Source organism: Mangifera indica, chromosome 5, assembly GCF_011075055.1.
Source record: "Mangifera indica cultivar Alphonso chromosome 5, CATAS_Mindica_2.1, whole genome shotgun sequence".
NCBI lineage: Eukaryota > Viridiplantae > Streptophyta > Magnoliopsida > Sapindales > Anacardiaceae > Mangifera > Mangifera indica.
Window position 1 is genome coordinate 15693336 of NC_058141.1, and position 14238 is coordinate 15707573.

Consider the following 14238-nt stretch of genomic DNA (forward strand, 5'->3'; position numbering starts at 1 on the left):
AATCATAAACCATTAACTCTAACCCCTAGGTATTGAATTTTAAACTTTAAACTGTAAGTCAGAAACCATAGATATTAAATTTTAAATCTCAAACCTTTACACCTAAACCTCAGATCCTAAATTGAATTGGCTGGGTCTGATGTGGGCATCTATTAGTTTGAAAAAAATTCAAAGGAGATATTGAAGAAGAAAGTACAAATAATTTAGTGAACAAGGGCGCTACAAAGTTTCCAACAAACAGATTACTTGAATGTACTCTCTCTCGCTCTCTCTTCTTGAGCAATTACACCCACAAGGCCTCCAAAACCTCAAGGCTAAAAATGAAATTACATAAGAGGTATTGGGATACAAAATTGAAAACAAAAACAGAGAAGATTCCAAGACTCTTTTAACTTTCTTTACTTCACAACTATAAGCCAAAATTTTAAGCTCCATCAAGTGATGCTCTGTACTGTTAATTGGGCAGTGATACAAAAATTGTCAAAACAAAGAGCAAAAATTTGGTAAGTAGCCCACTTGGATTTGGTTCCAAAACCCTCTGAAACTGGTCCTCTATTAGCCGAAAAAAATCATCAGGCCACCCCTGATATACAGAATTGGGATGGATACTCAGATATGGGGTTCTATAGTTAGTGCCTTGGTTAAGCAGATAACTCAATCTACGTCCTTTAAAGAAACTGAAGAATCCGATCTATTGGGAGATTCCTCTCTGTTTGCAGAAGCTGAAGGGACCCCTTGGCGATAGGTCTCCTCATTACCAATGCTTCGTGGTTTGCCCAATCTTGACCGAATATTGGTGCCCATAGGAAATGGCTCCTACACAGAGAGAGATGTGATCATCAGAGCATAATATTGAAAAAGAAAGAAATTCTCTAATATACATATAAAAGAACCAATCAAGTCAATTTCAGCATGCAGTACAAACAGTATGATAATCAACCTTTTAGAATAACTTCTAAACCATAACAATTTTAACAATACTCTGGCACCTTTGTCCACCAAATAAACACCAGGTTTTGTCATCAAATGATTGCTTCCAGTTAAGACCTTAATCTAGGAACCATGAATTAGCAGAAATGAACATATAGGGCCACAAGTTGTTAACAAGTAAATTTTAAAGGTGATTTAGTATTGCATCCCAGAAAATATTTAATTCAAACCTTTATAATGATAGCTCATGTCCAAGTACTAGCAAATTTGTCAGCATATTCACTCTTCACTAAAGCAAGTTTAAGTCCAAAATAATTTCTCTCTTTTGGTAATATGAATAAGGAATAACATTGGTATAAATAATGAACTGCATAATAATTACCCTACCAGGCAAACAGTTACAAAACCGAATTCAGTAGAATGTAGGTCTAGATATTGTACCGGATCACCAGCATTAGGACCATCAGTATGAAAAAGGATAGGTCGGCAACGTTTATCCTCATTCATCAAGCTTGAATTCTGAAAATGAGCAATAAGAGCAGCTTTTCCCTGAATCCGAGCATAAGCAAGAGACGCCACCTTTTCACTGTTGAACTTTTCCCATTTTTTGCCATTGAATGCCTACAGAAGATGTTTTCTCATTCATTCAGCAAGTTGTATACTGTGTCGATACTTATTCTCTAATATGCAAATCAATTAATGAAAGTACATGGTAAAGTCCTTCAAGTAGATATCGATGTTCACGTATCTAACCTGATAAAATGGAATGATTTGACGAGGATTGATCATGTTGATGAATGCATAGCCCACATTACATTTGTTCTGTTGGTAATTGTAGAATTAGTAATGCATAAACATCATCTATAAATATGAGCATTTCAAACATATTTCATGAGGAAATTTATGTTTCCTCCTAAAAGAAGGGCAAAATCCCTAAAATTAACTTGCCTTGAAGTCAATTGGCAGATAAATAAAATCATATGTTCCTCGGCATTGCTCATCAATTGCAGCCAAAAGCATCTTCGAAGTATACCTATTGAAATCACAGTATCAAACTAAAGGGAAAAAGAACAAAAGAGGAAAACACAAGGAATTTGGTTTTATTACAACATGCAGCCAAAGTAAGAAATAATCAATAATAGCATTGTGTGGCACGAAATACATATTTACCGCTCATCTAATTTCACTCTGACTAGCTGGTAAACGTGGTTACCTTGAAAGATCAACACATGACCAATCTTTAACTATGAAATTTCCAATATAAAATGACCAAAAACATCCCATATAAAGGGCCTAAGTTATGTTGATTAACAAATCAAAAGAAGCAACCTACCAAAGATTACTAAACAAATTGGAATAAACCTGTAAGTACCAAAGGAAAGTGCCGCTAATGATATCAGGGTGTCTATGAGTGATCTAGGTAAAAGTAAATTAAAAAATATATGAATATGATGTTCAGGCATGGGACAGTTTCACTGATGGAAAATGCTACGGCCTAAACTGTTTCTAAATGCAACATCCATGATAAAAGAACAAAGAAGAAATGGTTAAAAACAGCTGGAATGACAGTTTACATACTTGTTAGGAATGTTTTTTATCATCAGTGTAGTTCGGCTGTCTTCACCATGCAATATACGGTCAATGTCAAGTTCATACTGTTTCTTATCAGCATGATTAGAATTAGTTTCATTTCTACGGTATGAGAAGTTTCTCACACGCTCATTAGGAGAATCAAAAGAGGCTTGCATTGAAACCATTGGATTCCTTCCAGGAAAAAGGTGGCACATCTGCTGAGGAGAATGTAATCCAACATTTTTAGTCATGTCAATGCAATTTCCACCAACATGAGAAAAGATGTTGTGTGAAGCAATATCCATTGGATGTGATGGAGAACAAACAGGAAAATTAACACTTCCGAGAGAACCCAAGTGGAAATTAGAAATTTCAGGAGACTCCCCTGCATAAGCATGTTGCCTGTCCCAGGGGGAGGGATTAACTGCTGGTGCTGATCCAATATGGTGGTGTACAGGCGATGCAGCATTCAGCATCAAAGTAGGTCCTCTAGGAAATCCAGGCAAATGAGGAACATGACTGGCATGCAGACCATTGAGAAACGATGGTGAATTTGGCCAAACCATGGGACTTGAAGGATGTTGGTGACGTGAGTTGGAGTTGTTCCACACAAAAGGATTTCCATGAAGGGAGTGATTTCCATTTCCAGAAGATCCAAAAACTAGACAGAAAGGAATATGTCAGCAACAATGTCACTAAACTGATAAATAAAAATCAAGAGTGTAAACTCTACATCTCCAGAAACAAGCATCTTGAGGTTACCATCCAATGTCAACCATAAAGAGAATGATACTATGGTATTCTAATCAATGTCCCTCATGACAAGTTAAGACAGCTCTCAGATAAAGCTGTTGCATAACAATCATTCAAACGGCTAAGAGGATATTGGATTACTGGGGACGTTTGACAATACCAACTATTAAAATGAGATACATGAGTGGCAAATTATTTACAACAATTGATAGTAGTCACTTAATGATAGAGAAAAATGTTACCCGAGCATAATAAAAGAAGCCTGCAATTTATTTATTTTAAGTAAAAGTTCACCACTAAAGATCCACAGTTGCTGACAGCCATACTTCTGCCAACTTCTGCCAGATTACAGTGACTGAAGTTTGCCTTGATAATAATATTGGTATCATTTTAACATTTATTGCCCTTGAAAGTTACATTGATAAATAAATCGGTCAAAGAGTATCATTTTGATACCAGTATTATCATTGGAACTCACCGGCGATATTTCAAGTCACCAGATTCCAGATACTAGTTATTACATTTCTAACCTATAGTAGTTTCTATGATTAATAATATTAATGATGTTACAATAACCAAGTATAACCAATAATTATTTTAATAAATATAAGAATAAATTAGTAAAATAAATTTATGTAAACTTAATTTCAAACATTATCCATTGAAAAATATATAAAATCTTGTTAAGCTGGGATTAGAGTCCAATAAGTTTTATAAGTATTGGGAAAAAAAAATCCTTAAAAAAAGTGTTATACCAGACAATTTAGATTGGACATTGATAATTTACTAGTCCAGCTACTTAAAATAGTCTTATTGGGACATCTCTAAAGCATAAAACAAAAATTAACATCTAATATCATTAAGCATGAAGCAAATCCTAGAACTTTGTGGTGTGCATTGTTGTTTTACTTTGTAAAAAGCCCATTGCTCTCTATTCCTGAAATACTTAAATGCTGTAGCCAATAGAATAACACATATTCAAAACCATGGAATAGCAGAATCAATGGAACTTACCATCTCCACTAGGTTCCATCAAGTGCTCATTTGAACTCACTCCACACATATGCCTATTGTCAAGTCCTTCTGTAATATTCTGACCAGCATTACCAGTAGAGTTATGGGAGTTGTATGGAATACCATTGGCCAAACTACCATGCTCAGGTAAAGAATGAGGATGGAAATTTGGATGTTGTTTATTAAACTTCATTTCATCCAAAGAGAGGTTGGCCTCATGAAGGTCAAAATTTTTGCCAAAAGAGGCCACCCTTGCTGGAGAGGGCAAGTTGTTTGGCACACTGGAAGTCTGGTGAGATTCAGTAAATGCACTTGCAGGCGACTGCAAAGCAGAATGTAAAGCCTGGAGTGACCGAGTATCCATGGATATAGATGCAATTGCTCCAGGTGAAACTGCAGCACCAAAATTTCACGTGAAAAGAACACACACAAGTAGGGGAAAAAACTATTAACAGTCATAATCATACCCATGTGTCCTGATGGCATGTCAGCAAAAGGACTTTGGCAAAGATTTGGTTCATCTTGCTCCTGCTCTGACTGCAGCATGAAACTGCAAAAAAGCAAGAATATTAAAGTCACAAAAAATTACATAAAAGGTAAGATCTTTGCCACTGATAAGATCAGGACCCACAATAAGGGAAATATAAGGTCCAGTCATTGGCATCCATCTAACAGTTGAAATAAGAATAGAAGAAATCTTTGTAAATAAGCACCATACCGTCTTGCACCCCCAGGACGGCTTGCTTCAAGCTTGATTTGCTTCCCAGCAATGTCACTCCTATTCAATGCACAAAGTGCAGCCTCCGCAGCTCTAACATCATAAAACTCTATAAATTTGTGATTGTGCTTGTTCAGAGTCTCGCGGATCTGCAAACCAAAGAAATGACTACATAAATTGACTCTACCATCCATCATATAAGTGTAATAAGCAATAACTCAAACAGCCACTTACTTCTCTAATTTCTCCATAAGCACCGAAAATTTGGCGAAGCTCATCAGTCGAAACAGAAGAATCAAGATTGAAAACCACCAATGTGCCCTGGTTAGTATCTTTTTCTGATGGATTATCCTAATGTCAGGGAGCCAACCATGAGAATGCAATAACCAATTGGATAGTCACATAATAGCAACAGAAATAATGATGACAACAATCAAAAACAATGGTAAGGTCAACATGTTTAACAAAATGATAACTATTAAGAGCATCCAAACAGAAAACACCACTGCACCTTGGGAATTGAATAGTGTATGTCAAGTTTCCTATGCCTCAAGGGCTTATTTTGAAGTGCTCTCATTGCATTACATGCTGCTCTTACATCATAATAAGAAATCATAACAAATCCACGATGCTTGCAGGCTGTATAGATAGTTCGAATCTCTCCATATTGCTGATAAAAAAAACATAAACGCCAATTAACTGCCAATACAAATAGGAGTCACTTACAGTTATAAAATACTGCAGCAAAATACAAGAAAATGCTACACACCTCAAAAAGAGCCTTTAGTTCAGAATCTTCTACATTGCTATTGATGTTTCTGACAAAAAGTGTTCTAGAAGGGTGCTCACCATATGGATGCTCACCAACAACAGAACCACTTGAACCCCCTTGATCAGCAACACCATAATTTTTTAGTCCTGCATATATTCGATCATCCCCTTCTATTTCCATGCCACCGCCACTGCTAAAAAGGTCACAATCTTCTAAATCATCTCCTATATTGGCATGAAAATCATGTCCCAGACCATCAATCACTCCAGAAAACAGATCATCTTCATCAGGAAGGAGATTTCCAATAGTCTTTGCCTCCATTTCTTCCAAGGATTCAAATGGTTCTGTTTCCCCATGGTGAGAAGTAACTGTTTTGAAAGGCTGACCAGATAGAACATCATTGGCCGACAACTTCACTGAATGTTAACAAAGAAGATAGAAAAGAAATGGTAAGTGACTTGGGAAAATAGAAGCAAGAAATAATGCACATGCAAAAGGTAATGTTAAAATAGGATATATAAGAAATATAGACCCATTTCCTGTCATAGTTCTGTCAAGTGATATTGATCAGAATGAAATACCTTGTAAAGTGTGTAAACCAAAAAAAATCCACAAAAAGTAGCATTCTACTTTACAAAGATATTTGACATGATGTTCTAATAGAAAAGCAAGTAAATGAAGATATCAACCTAGCCATAAAATGTTAATAAATTAATGAATGAAATTTCAGCTACCAGCATACTGGTGGAAAATGTAAACATCAATACGAAAGCTTACATTTTTTACTAAAAATATCAGACAATGAGCTTGAGAACAGACTGCTTTCAGATTGGATCCCTTTAATACCATTTCTGTTTCCAAGTAAACTATAATACGCTGGTTGCACAGATAAATTTGACCACGATTTTGGATAGTGATTCACAGAATTCCATAAACTCTCCGATGAATTTGCAATTCCTTCCTCTCCAGCAATGCCCAGCTTTTTCATATGGTCACTGGCTAAAGTTGACTGTTGCATTTCCATCCAATCCACAGATGGGACCCCAATTGGTGAAAATTTTTCCTGCGGTGCTGAAGCAACCAATTTGTTGCCAGATATAGCTGCCAGTCCATCTGTTCCTCCTAAACAACAACAATCACATTATAATTAAAACCTCTCTGGTCACATTTTGTGATTTGAATTATACACATTTATCACAGGAAGTTGAGTCATTGAGTCAGGAACACCATTATGCTCAAGTTTTAAAGAGAAAAGCATTCAGATTTTAACTTAAAAGGCGAAAATTATTGATTAAAATTCATGTTAACAACCACACTACACCAAACACTTCAACCAGAGTTAGCGAGAAACCTGAGAAAGAGTAACAGATTTTTTCTATCTATATTAGCAATAACAATCAACAAAACCACCTAGAAAATGTGAAACACAGCAAGCCAAATCTTTTACTAAATCTGTCAGTTATATAGACCATAAAACTACAATATACAAAACTGGGTTGAAATAGTATAACTAGACACAGAAGAGAAGAACACCCTGGAGAAAATGTTCTATTGCCACTGGCTCTTTAAAGAGGTGGGGGGTATCCAGTATCTTAACAATTCTCATCATCAACTCAAAGAAATATTATCAACTTGACCAATCCATTCAACAATATGTTTTCCATCCCTTCTATTGCCACTGGCTCAAGCTATCAGAATAAAGTTTCATAAAGTGCAACCCAGGATGGTATCCACACAATTCAGGACTTGGAGAAGGTTCATATTTAACTAAAAGTAGTATGTAGCACCAAATACTGCAATTAAAGATACTTTACACTTCTTAAAGTATTATTACAAGTTTATTATCTTAAAAGAATAAACCCAGCTATGCCTAGACAAATTTTTGCAGAGACCACACTAATACAGCATCTGATATTTCCCAGAATGACACCAATTATCAGCCACTGGTTCTGACCGTTGAATGTAAAGAATTTTGGAATCATCACAGTTCACTTAATATACAGATTTCTAAGCTGCAGTTGGGTATTCCCTGATTCAGGAAATAATACCCCTTCTTTTATATAACACCATATAATTACCATGAATGTTGATAATTGTTCTGTTACAGGGAACATTCATACTTAAAATTTCTTAAAAAAGCAACAAGTTGGGAGTACCGGAGCTTATTTCATTCTTCCACATGTAAAAATATTAGTTCCTGAATTCGTATTCAATATTACAATTTGGATAATAAAACCAAATATTTCCATAAATAGAAAAGAAACCAAACGTCAAAATCCAGTTGTCATATACTCCACATTGACTGAATGAGTGCAAGAATCCTCTAGATACAGACAAAAAAAGAACTTTAGAACCATCTGGCTATGTAACAAAAACATTTTACATTCACTTCACAATATCAAAGCATGGTACTTAAATCAAATTATCCTGTCTTAATAATTCTCTGAGAATCAAGTTATTTTACTGGCAGGATGCCCCCTGATGGCAGCTGTTAACAACAACATAGAAGTTCATTCTCACCAAATATGTCAGAACAAACTAATAATAACCACCTCCAGTGTAGAACACTTTGTTGAAGATTGAAAAGCAAACAAAATTAATCTAAAAATAAAATAAAATAACGGTGCCAGCAATTGAATGCTGCTCACCTTGGTGATCAGTCGTGGTATTCGACTTCCAAAATCCATTCTGTCTCTGTCCAATAAAAATTGATGACAAATTAAATTCAATTACAAAGAAAAGATCTTGTCTTCCGCTGGCATATATGGTGGTTGAAAGATTATAAGTAACCGACATTGAAACACACATCCACATACACACCAATACAGATTCAAACCCTTAACAACTTCACAAATACATATAGTTGGAGTTATTAAGAAAGAATCAAAATACCTCTGTAGGAATACGAATTTCCTCGAAGAAGTGGGACGATGCAGATCCACCCCTTGTATCCATTATTTCAAATGGCATCCTCCAGCTTAAATGCCCAATGAAAAAAAAAACCAAACTCAAACTTTCTCACTTACTAGCTCTGCTAATACTTCATGACCTTCTTCTGAAAAGAATTCAAATTTCTTTCACTTCACATATGATAATTTCAGCTAACTTAATTCCCAAAGCGCCAAATAACAAAGAAAACCGTATAAAATTTTTTGAGAAAAAGAAAACCACTACCACACAATCAGGAATTTCTTTGTTTTAGTCTTCGTATAAACTAGAGATCATATAATTCACTTTCGTTGATTATTTACAACCTAATAAAAAAATAAAAATAGTTTATTTTCCTTTTTTTTCTCTTGTAGCTTGAAAAAATGATCATATCATGAAAATGAAAGCCACGGGCTTACCTACCAATGACAAAACATAAATGTCCTGTTTGGTTCGCGAGAAAACGAAAGAAAACTTCATAATTGTCTAAAACAAAAAACCTTACTTAATTGTGACTAAAACTACAACCTCACAGCTTAGTTGAGCTAAATCATAACAAAAACAAACTTAGATTAAAATTTCCCTTAAAATTAAGCATTTCCACCACAAAATTCACAAATTCTCAAAAACGATCCGGCGTTTAAAAAAATCCAAAAAGAAAAATCCAAGTTTTTCCAAACCGCTCTAGCTTGATCCACACACTAAGGAATTACAAGGAAAAAAAAAAAAACCCACCAAAGCTTTTCCTAAATACAACAGGAACCGCACCTTTAACAGGTCTTCAAATTCCGCTTTCTCTCGCAAAATTCAGATACTAGAACGGTGCCGTAAAAGGGAGAAAGCGAATGGTAGAAGAATTAACAACGAGATGAGAAAGAAATATATTTACGAAGGACAAAATGGAAGGGATCTCAGCATCTTTTGTTCTTTTTTTCGCTGCATTACAAGCTATTACTCACCACACAAGAGAGAGAATATTTTTTTCGTTTTGTTTTTTCCCACACATCTAATCTAATAATCAGAATTCAGAAATCATTTTTTAAAAATTACTCTCTCTCTTGAATGGAATCATTTGAACCGGGGATTCAAATTTTCAAATTGGAGATCAAATTTCCGGCTAGTAACCGGCGAGATTTCGCTCGCCGGTCTGAGTTACAGAGAGAAAAAAGATCGGAAAACGCAAGAAGTTTGGGAGGAGAGAGAGAGAGAATAGTTTATTTCGGTTGTACTTTTGTTTTTATTTTTCTTAAAAAAATGAATAAACTATTTTTTAGTTGGGATGAAGACAAAACAGAAAAGAAACAGGCAGGGGTTGCGTTGTGTGCGTATGTTTTTATCGTCTGCGGTAATGAATAAAAATGGAATTAATCAGACCCGTCCCTTGAAACACGAGTTTGCTTATGATTCATTCCACTCTCTCTCTCTCTCTCTCTATCTCTCTCTCTCACACATAACGGCGTTACGGCTTTTGACGCCGTTGTGACGTGGAGAGTTAAAGCTTGGGTTACTGTCTAAATTCATACAAAAAAAGTCAACAATAAATGCTGCTCTTTACACAATTAGACAGCAGGGAGGATCTTAAGTTGTGTATTTAAATAGACGAGGTTACGGTTACTTACACTGCATGTGCGAAGAAGCATTTCTTGCACGACACTTATCTTCATTGTTGTCAAAAATTAGGCCATTAGTGCACGGTTTACGACTAACGTTTCGCCTAAAACTTCATAACTACTAATACCAAACTCACCCAATCTTTAATCACCCCAATCCACTTTCATATTTGGACAAGTTAAAATCTGTATTTACTGTTAGCACCATGTTAAGAATGTTAGTGTTTCATATTTTTAATATTTTCAATATATAATTTAAATAATAAAAAATGATATTTTTATTTCATTATATCACTATCAAATCGACCCATATTAAAAAACTATTATATATTGATTTCATTTTTTATATTTAACCTCTATCATTATTTTAAATATCATGAACTATTATCAAATCTTCTACACCCTTTTTATAACATAGCTTTTGTGGAATTTAGGAAGCAGAGTGAAAACAGGATAGCAAATGCCATTAAGCCGAAGCCAGGACAAAGAGGGGGACCAAGTTGGTGTGGGGTTGCATTTATTCGATGGGTAGTTATCCATTAAGGGATCCACGTTTCATCGTCGTTCTACATGTTAATGTTACCAATGCTGTTCAAGGAATTTTTATTTTTATTTTTTTAATTAAAAAAGAAATGGTCAAAATGACTTTAACTTTTTCATTTTTTAAACTTTTATTGCCAGAGAATTTTTTACTTTTGTTGTTGATTTTGATTTCAGTGGGATTTGTGACATTATTGGCCAATCAGAAATGGTCCCCCACGTGTCTCTCTCTCTCTCTCTCTCTTTTTAAACATTAAGTAAAAAAAAAAACCAAAAATAAATAATATTAATATAAATAGTAAAATATGTTGATTAACGTTGCTTAAAAATAATACTCAATATTAATACAATTTTGATTAATCACATTATATCAATGATTTTGACTTAATCATATTATTTTGATATAATTTTGATAGTAATTCAATCATATTGTATTATTTTGGTATTATTCTAACTCTATGTATAATTATAATTAATAAGATTATGAATTTTAGATTTATCAAAATTTGAGTTAAAATTTTAATATTTTTCAGTTTAATTAAACTACACATATATTTTTTATATATAATTTAAATATATAAATTATATATTATCATATAATTAAATAAATTTGAATTAAAAATAATATATTATTTAATTATATTACAATGTATTATTGATATATTTAAATTATACATAAAATATATATATATATATAATATTATTAATGAAAAAAATATTATTTTTTTAATTTTACATATTGAAAACTTATCATTTCGATAATATAATACATTGATTTTTATAAAATCATTAACATTTAGAGGAATTAATATTATAAACATAGATGTATAGTAGTGCCACGTGGGCATCTTTTAGTCTAGATTAGACTGAGAGGTGAAGTGGACACACAGCGTGATGATCCATGTGATTGATAACTGTGTCAAACTTTATATGCTGGCTGCCACCATTTATATTTTCTTTATTTTGCCAACGACCAATCAATATTAGAAAAAGCCAAAAGTGAAACCTTAAAATAACTTTTTTTTAATTTTTAAAAATATAAACCCCTTATTTATTAATAAAATTTTATTAAAAATTAAGATAAAATTAAAAATAAAATCATTATAAAAAATTTAAAAATATAAAAATTATAATATTTTTTTAATTCTAAAAAGTAACAACTTGATTTCTATTTAAAGTTTTCAAACGTTTAAAAGTAACATTTTCTTTTTACAACTTAGGATTTTCTTTTTTCAAACTTTGGCTACTAATGACAGTGCTTTCAATCATAACCCTTTGAAAAAAATTTAACCATCTTTCCTTAAGTCATATCACCTAGTAATTTAAACAATTTTTATCCAAACGATAATGCGTCTAAATGAAGTCCAAACTATCTATTTGAACATCATAACTAGACAAAAGTTATCTAGATTTTTAGATAAATTTTATTTGAAAATTCAATTTTTGATGGTTGAATAGAGAGAAGACTTCGAAGATAACAGTTTATGGTGGATTCAACGGTTGTTAAATATAAAATGATCTCATAGAGGGTTTGGAGTGGGGGGAAATATGATTTTTTTAAAATTGAAAAACTTTATGTAGGGATAAAATGTTAATTTTTAAAACTTAAGGAAAAAAATAAGATTAATTATATAATTTTTTAATAATATTATTAAAAATACAATTTTATCATTAACTTTAACTAAATATTTTAATATAATTTTGTTTGTAAAGGAGTATTTATATTTTTAAAAAATTGGAAGAAGGTCACTTGAAATTTCATTACACCTTACATGGGAATAAATCTTTTGGCCTATTAGGAATTTTTATTTAAACTACTCTTCTATTTATCCAGTTTCACAGATATGAGTTTGAAACTCGGCAAGATGGGCTTTTCCAGTAATTAATATGAAAAAAGATTTTAAAATCCTTTGGAGTGACTATTTAGAAATGTACAGACCTGAAAATTTAACCCTTACGTTACCTTCCAATTTGATTTGGGTGAGACAGGTTCATATTGGTTTGGTGCAATGTTATTATCGAAATTTTTAATAATAAAAAATAAAATAGCCATACAAGAATAATTAAAAACAATCTACCCATAAAAAACATGTTCAAAAAGCAGTATGAATGATTCTGGCCTATAAGGTGATGCCACATGTGGACTTGGAGTAATTGGGTGACTTATCTCTGGCTGTGATTGTCTAAAGTGTAGAGTAGGGTTGTGAGAGTGTTACCGTTACGTAGGCGTGTGTTTCATGCGTCAGTATATTTTAATCCCAAAAACATAAATAAAAAATTCATATATAGTAAATAGGAGATATTTTATATTTATTCATATATAATAAAAAATAATAATGATTTGTTTTAAAATTTAAATTAAAATAATATTATATTTATTTATTTTAAATATATATATTTATATATTATTATATGATAAAATAATTTTAAATTATATGATAATATATATAAATATATATTCATTATTTAAATTTTATAAAGGCGACGCGTGGATGAATGTGGCGAGATTGAAAAGAGACTACTGAAAAAGCACGGAGACTCTCAGTCTCATTATCCATCCCATCTGACTCATTTAAATTAAGATACTGCCAAAAAGTCAGTTTCATTACTCCCTATCCAAACTACACCACTTTTTCATACCACTTCAATTACCCTTCCCGCCCTCCACTTGCCTTTCAGTTTCAACAATTACCACTATCACTTTTTATTCCTCCAATGGTTCTACATTAAATGATATCAAACACATACGTCAAACTCACAAGCAAGCCTCAAACATCTGTATTTTATATTACTACTAACTACATAGATTTTAAAATTCGTATTAAAACTCCCAACATAAGTCAGTCAGTATTTCTCATATTCTGACCCACCATATAAATCAACAAAACTTTGAGATCTTCTCAAAAGTTGTAAGATTTACGGACCTTTCGGCCACCTGTCCAATCATTTAAAGAAATTTTGGAAATAGAAACACCTTTTCCAGAGTAAGTCCATTGTGACTAATTTCACCACTTACGTACTTTTAGAGCAGCGTTTCTCTATGATATTCAAATGTTTTGGGAAAAGATTGCAATTTAATTTAGCTACAGCACATGCAAAATCTAATTCCTTCATAATCTAAACATTAACAAACTTGACAAAATGACTTATTTACTTTCTGATATTTTCAACTCCCAAGACATTTTTATTTAAAATTGATTCTATGTGCGTTGTGCTGTCTCAATCAGATAAGAAAAGGGACAATAACAGCCTACTATCTATGAATTCCAAACAAACAACTTCTCGTGGATGTCAATTGGCTAGAGACTGACTCAAGATTAAGGGGACATTTCATAAATGCATTTGATAAGGCCCATCTGCTCCGAAATCTGGCATGTCCTTCTGATAAGCATAGTTAACAA

At 32.9% G+C, this 14238-nt stretch overlaps 1 protein-coding gene across 3 annotated transcripts; it reads right to left on the reverse strand.

The window, feature by feature from the left end:
• Positions 1–180: 180 nt before the first annotated feature.
• On the reverse strand, positions 181–10087 carry LOC123216534 (protein MEI2-like 1). Of its 3 annotated transcripts, none has more exons than XM_044636976.1 (15): positions 9423–10087; positions 8652–8814; positions 8408–8453; positions 6537–6881; positions 5757–6175; positions 5499–5657; positions 5222–5338; positions 4988–5136; positions 4737–4819; positions 4270–4662; positions 2509–3163; positions 1879–1963; positions 1684–1752; positions 1372–1551; positions 181–816 (listed from the first exon to the last, which is right to left on the reverse strand). In XM_044636976.1, the coding sequence occupies exons 2-15, from the start codon at positions 8727–8729 to the stop codon at positions 655–657; spliced, it is 2940 nt and encodes a 979-aa protein (XP_044492911.1). In that variant the 5' UTR covers positions 8730–8814; positions 9423–10087; the 3' UTR covers positions 181–654. The 3 variants fall into 3 exon arrangements, with proteins under 3 accessions (XP_044492911.1, XP_044492910.1, XP_044492912.1); XM_044636975.1 differs by having other exon boundaries at positions 9456–10086; XM_044636977.1 differs by lacking the exons at positions 8408–8453; positions 9423–10087 and having other exon boundaries at positions 8652–8787.
• Positions 10088–14238: the final 4151 nt, after the last annotated feature.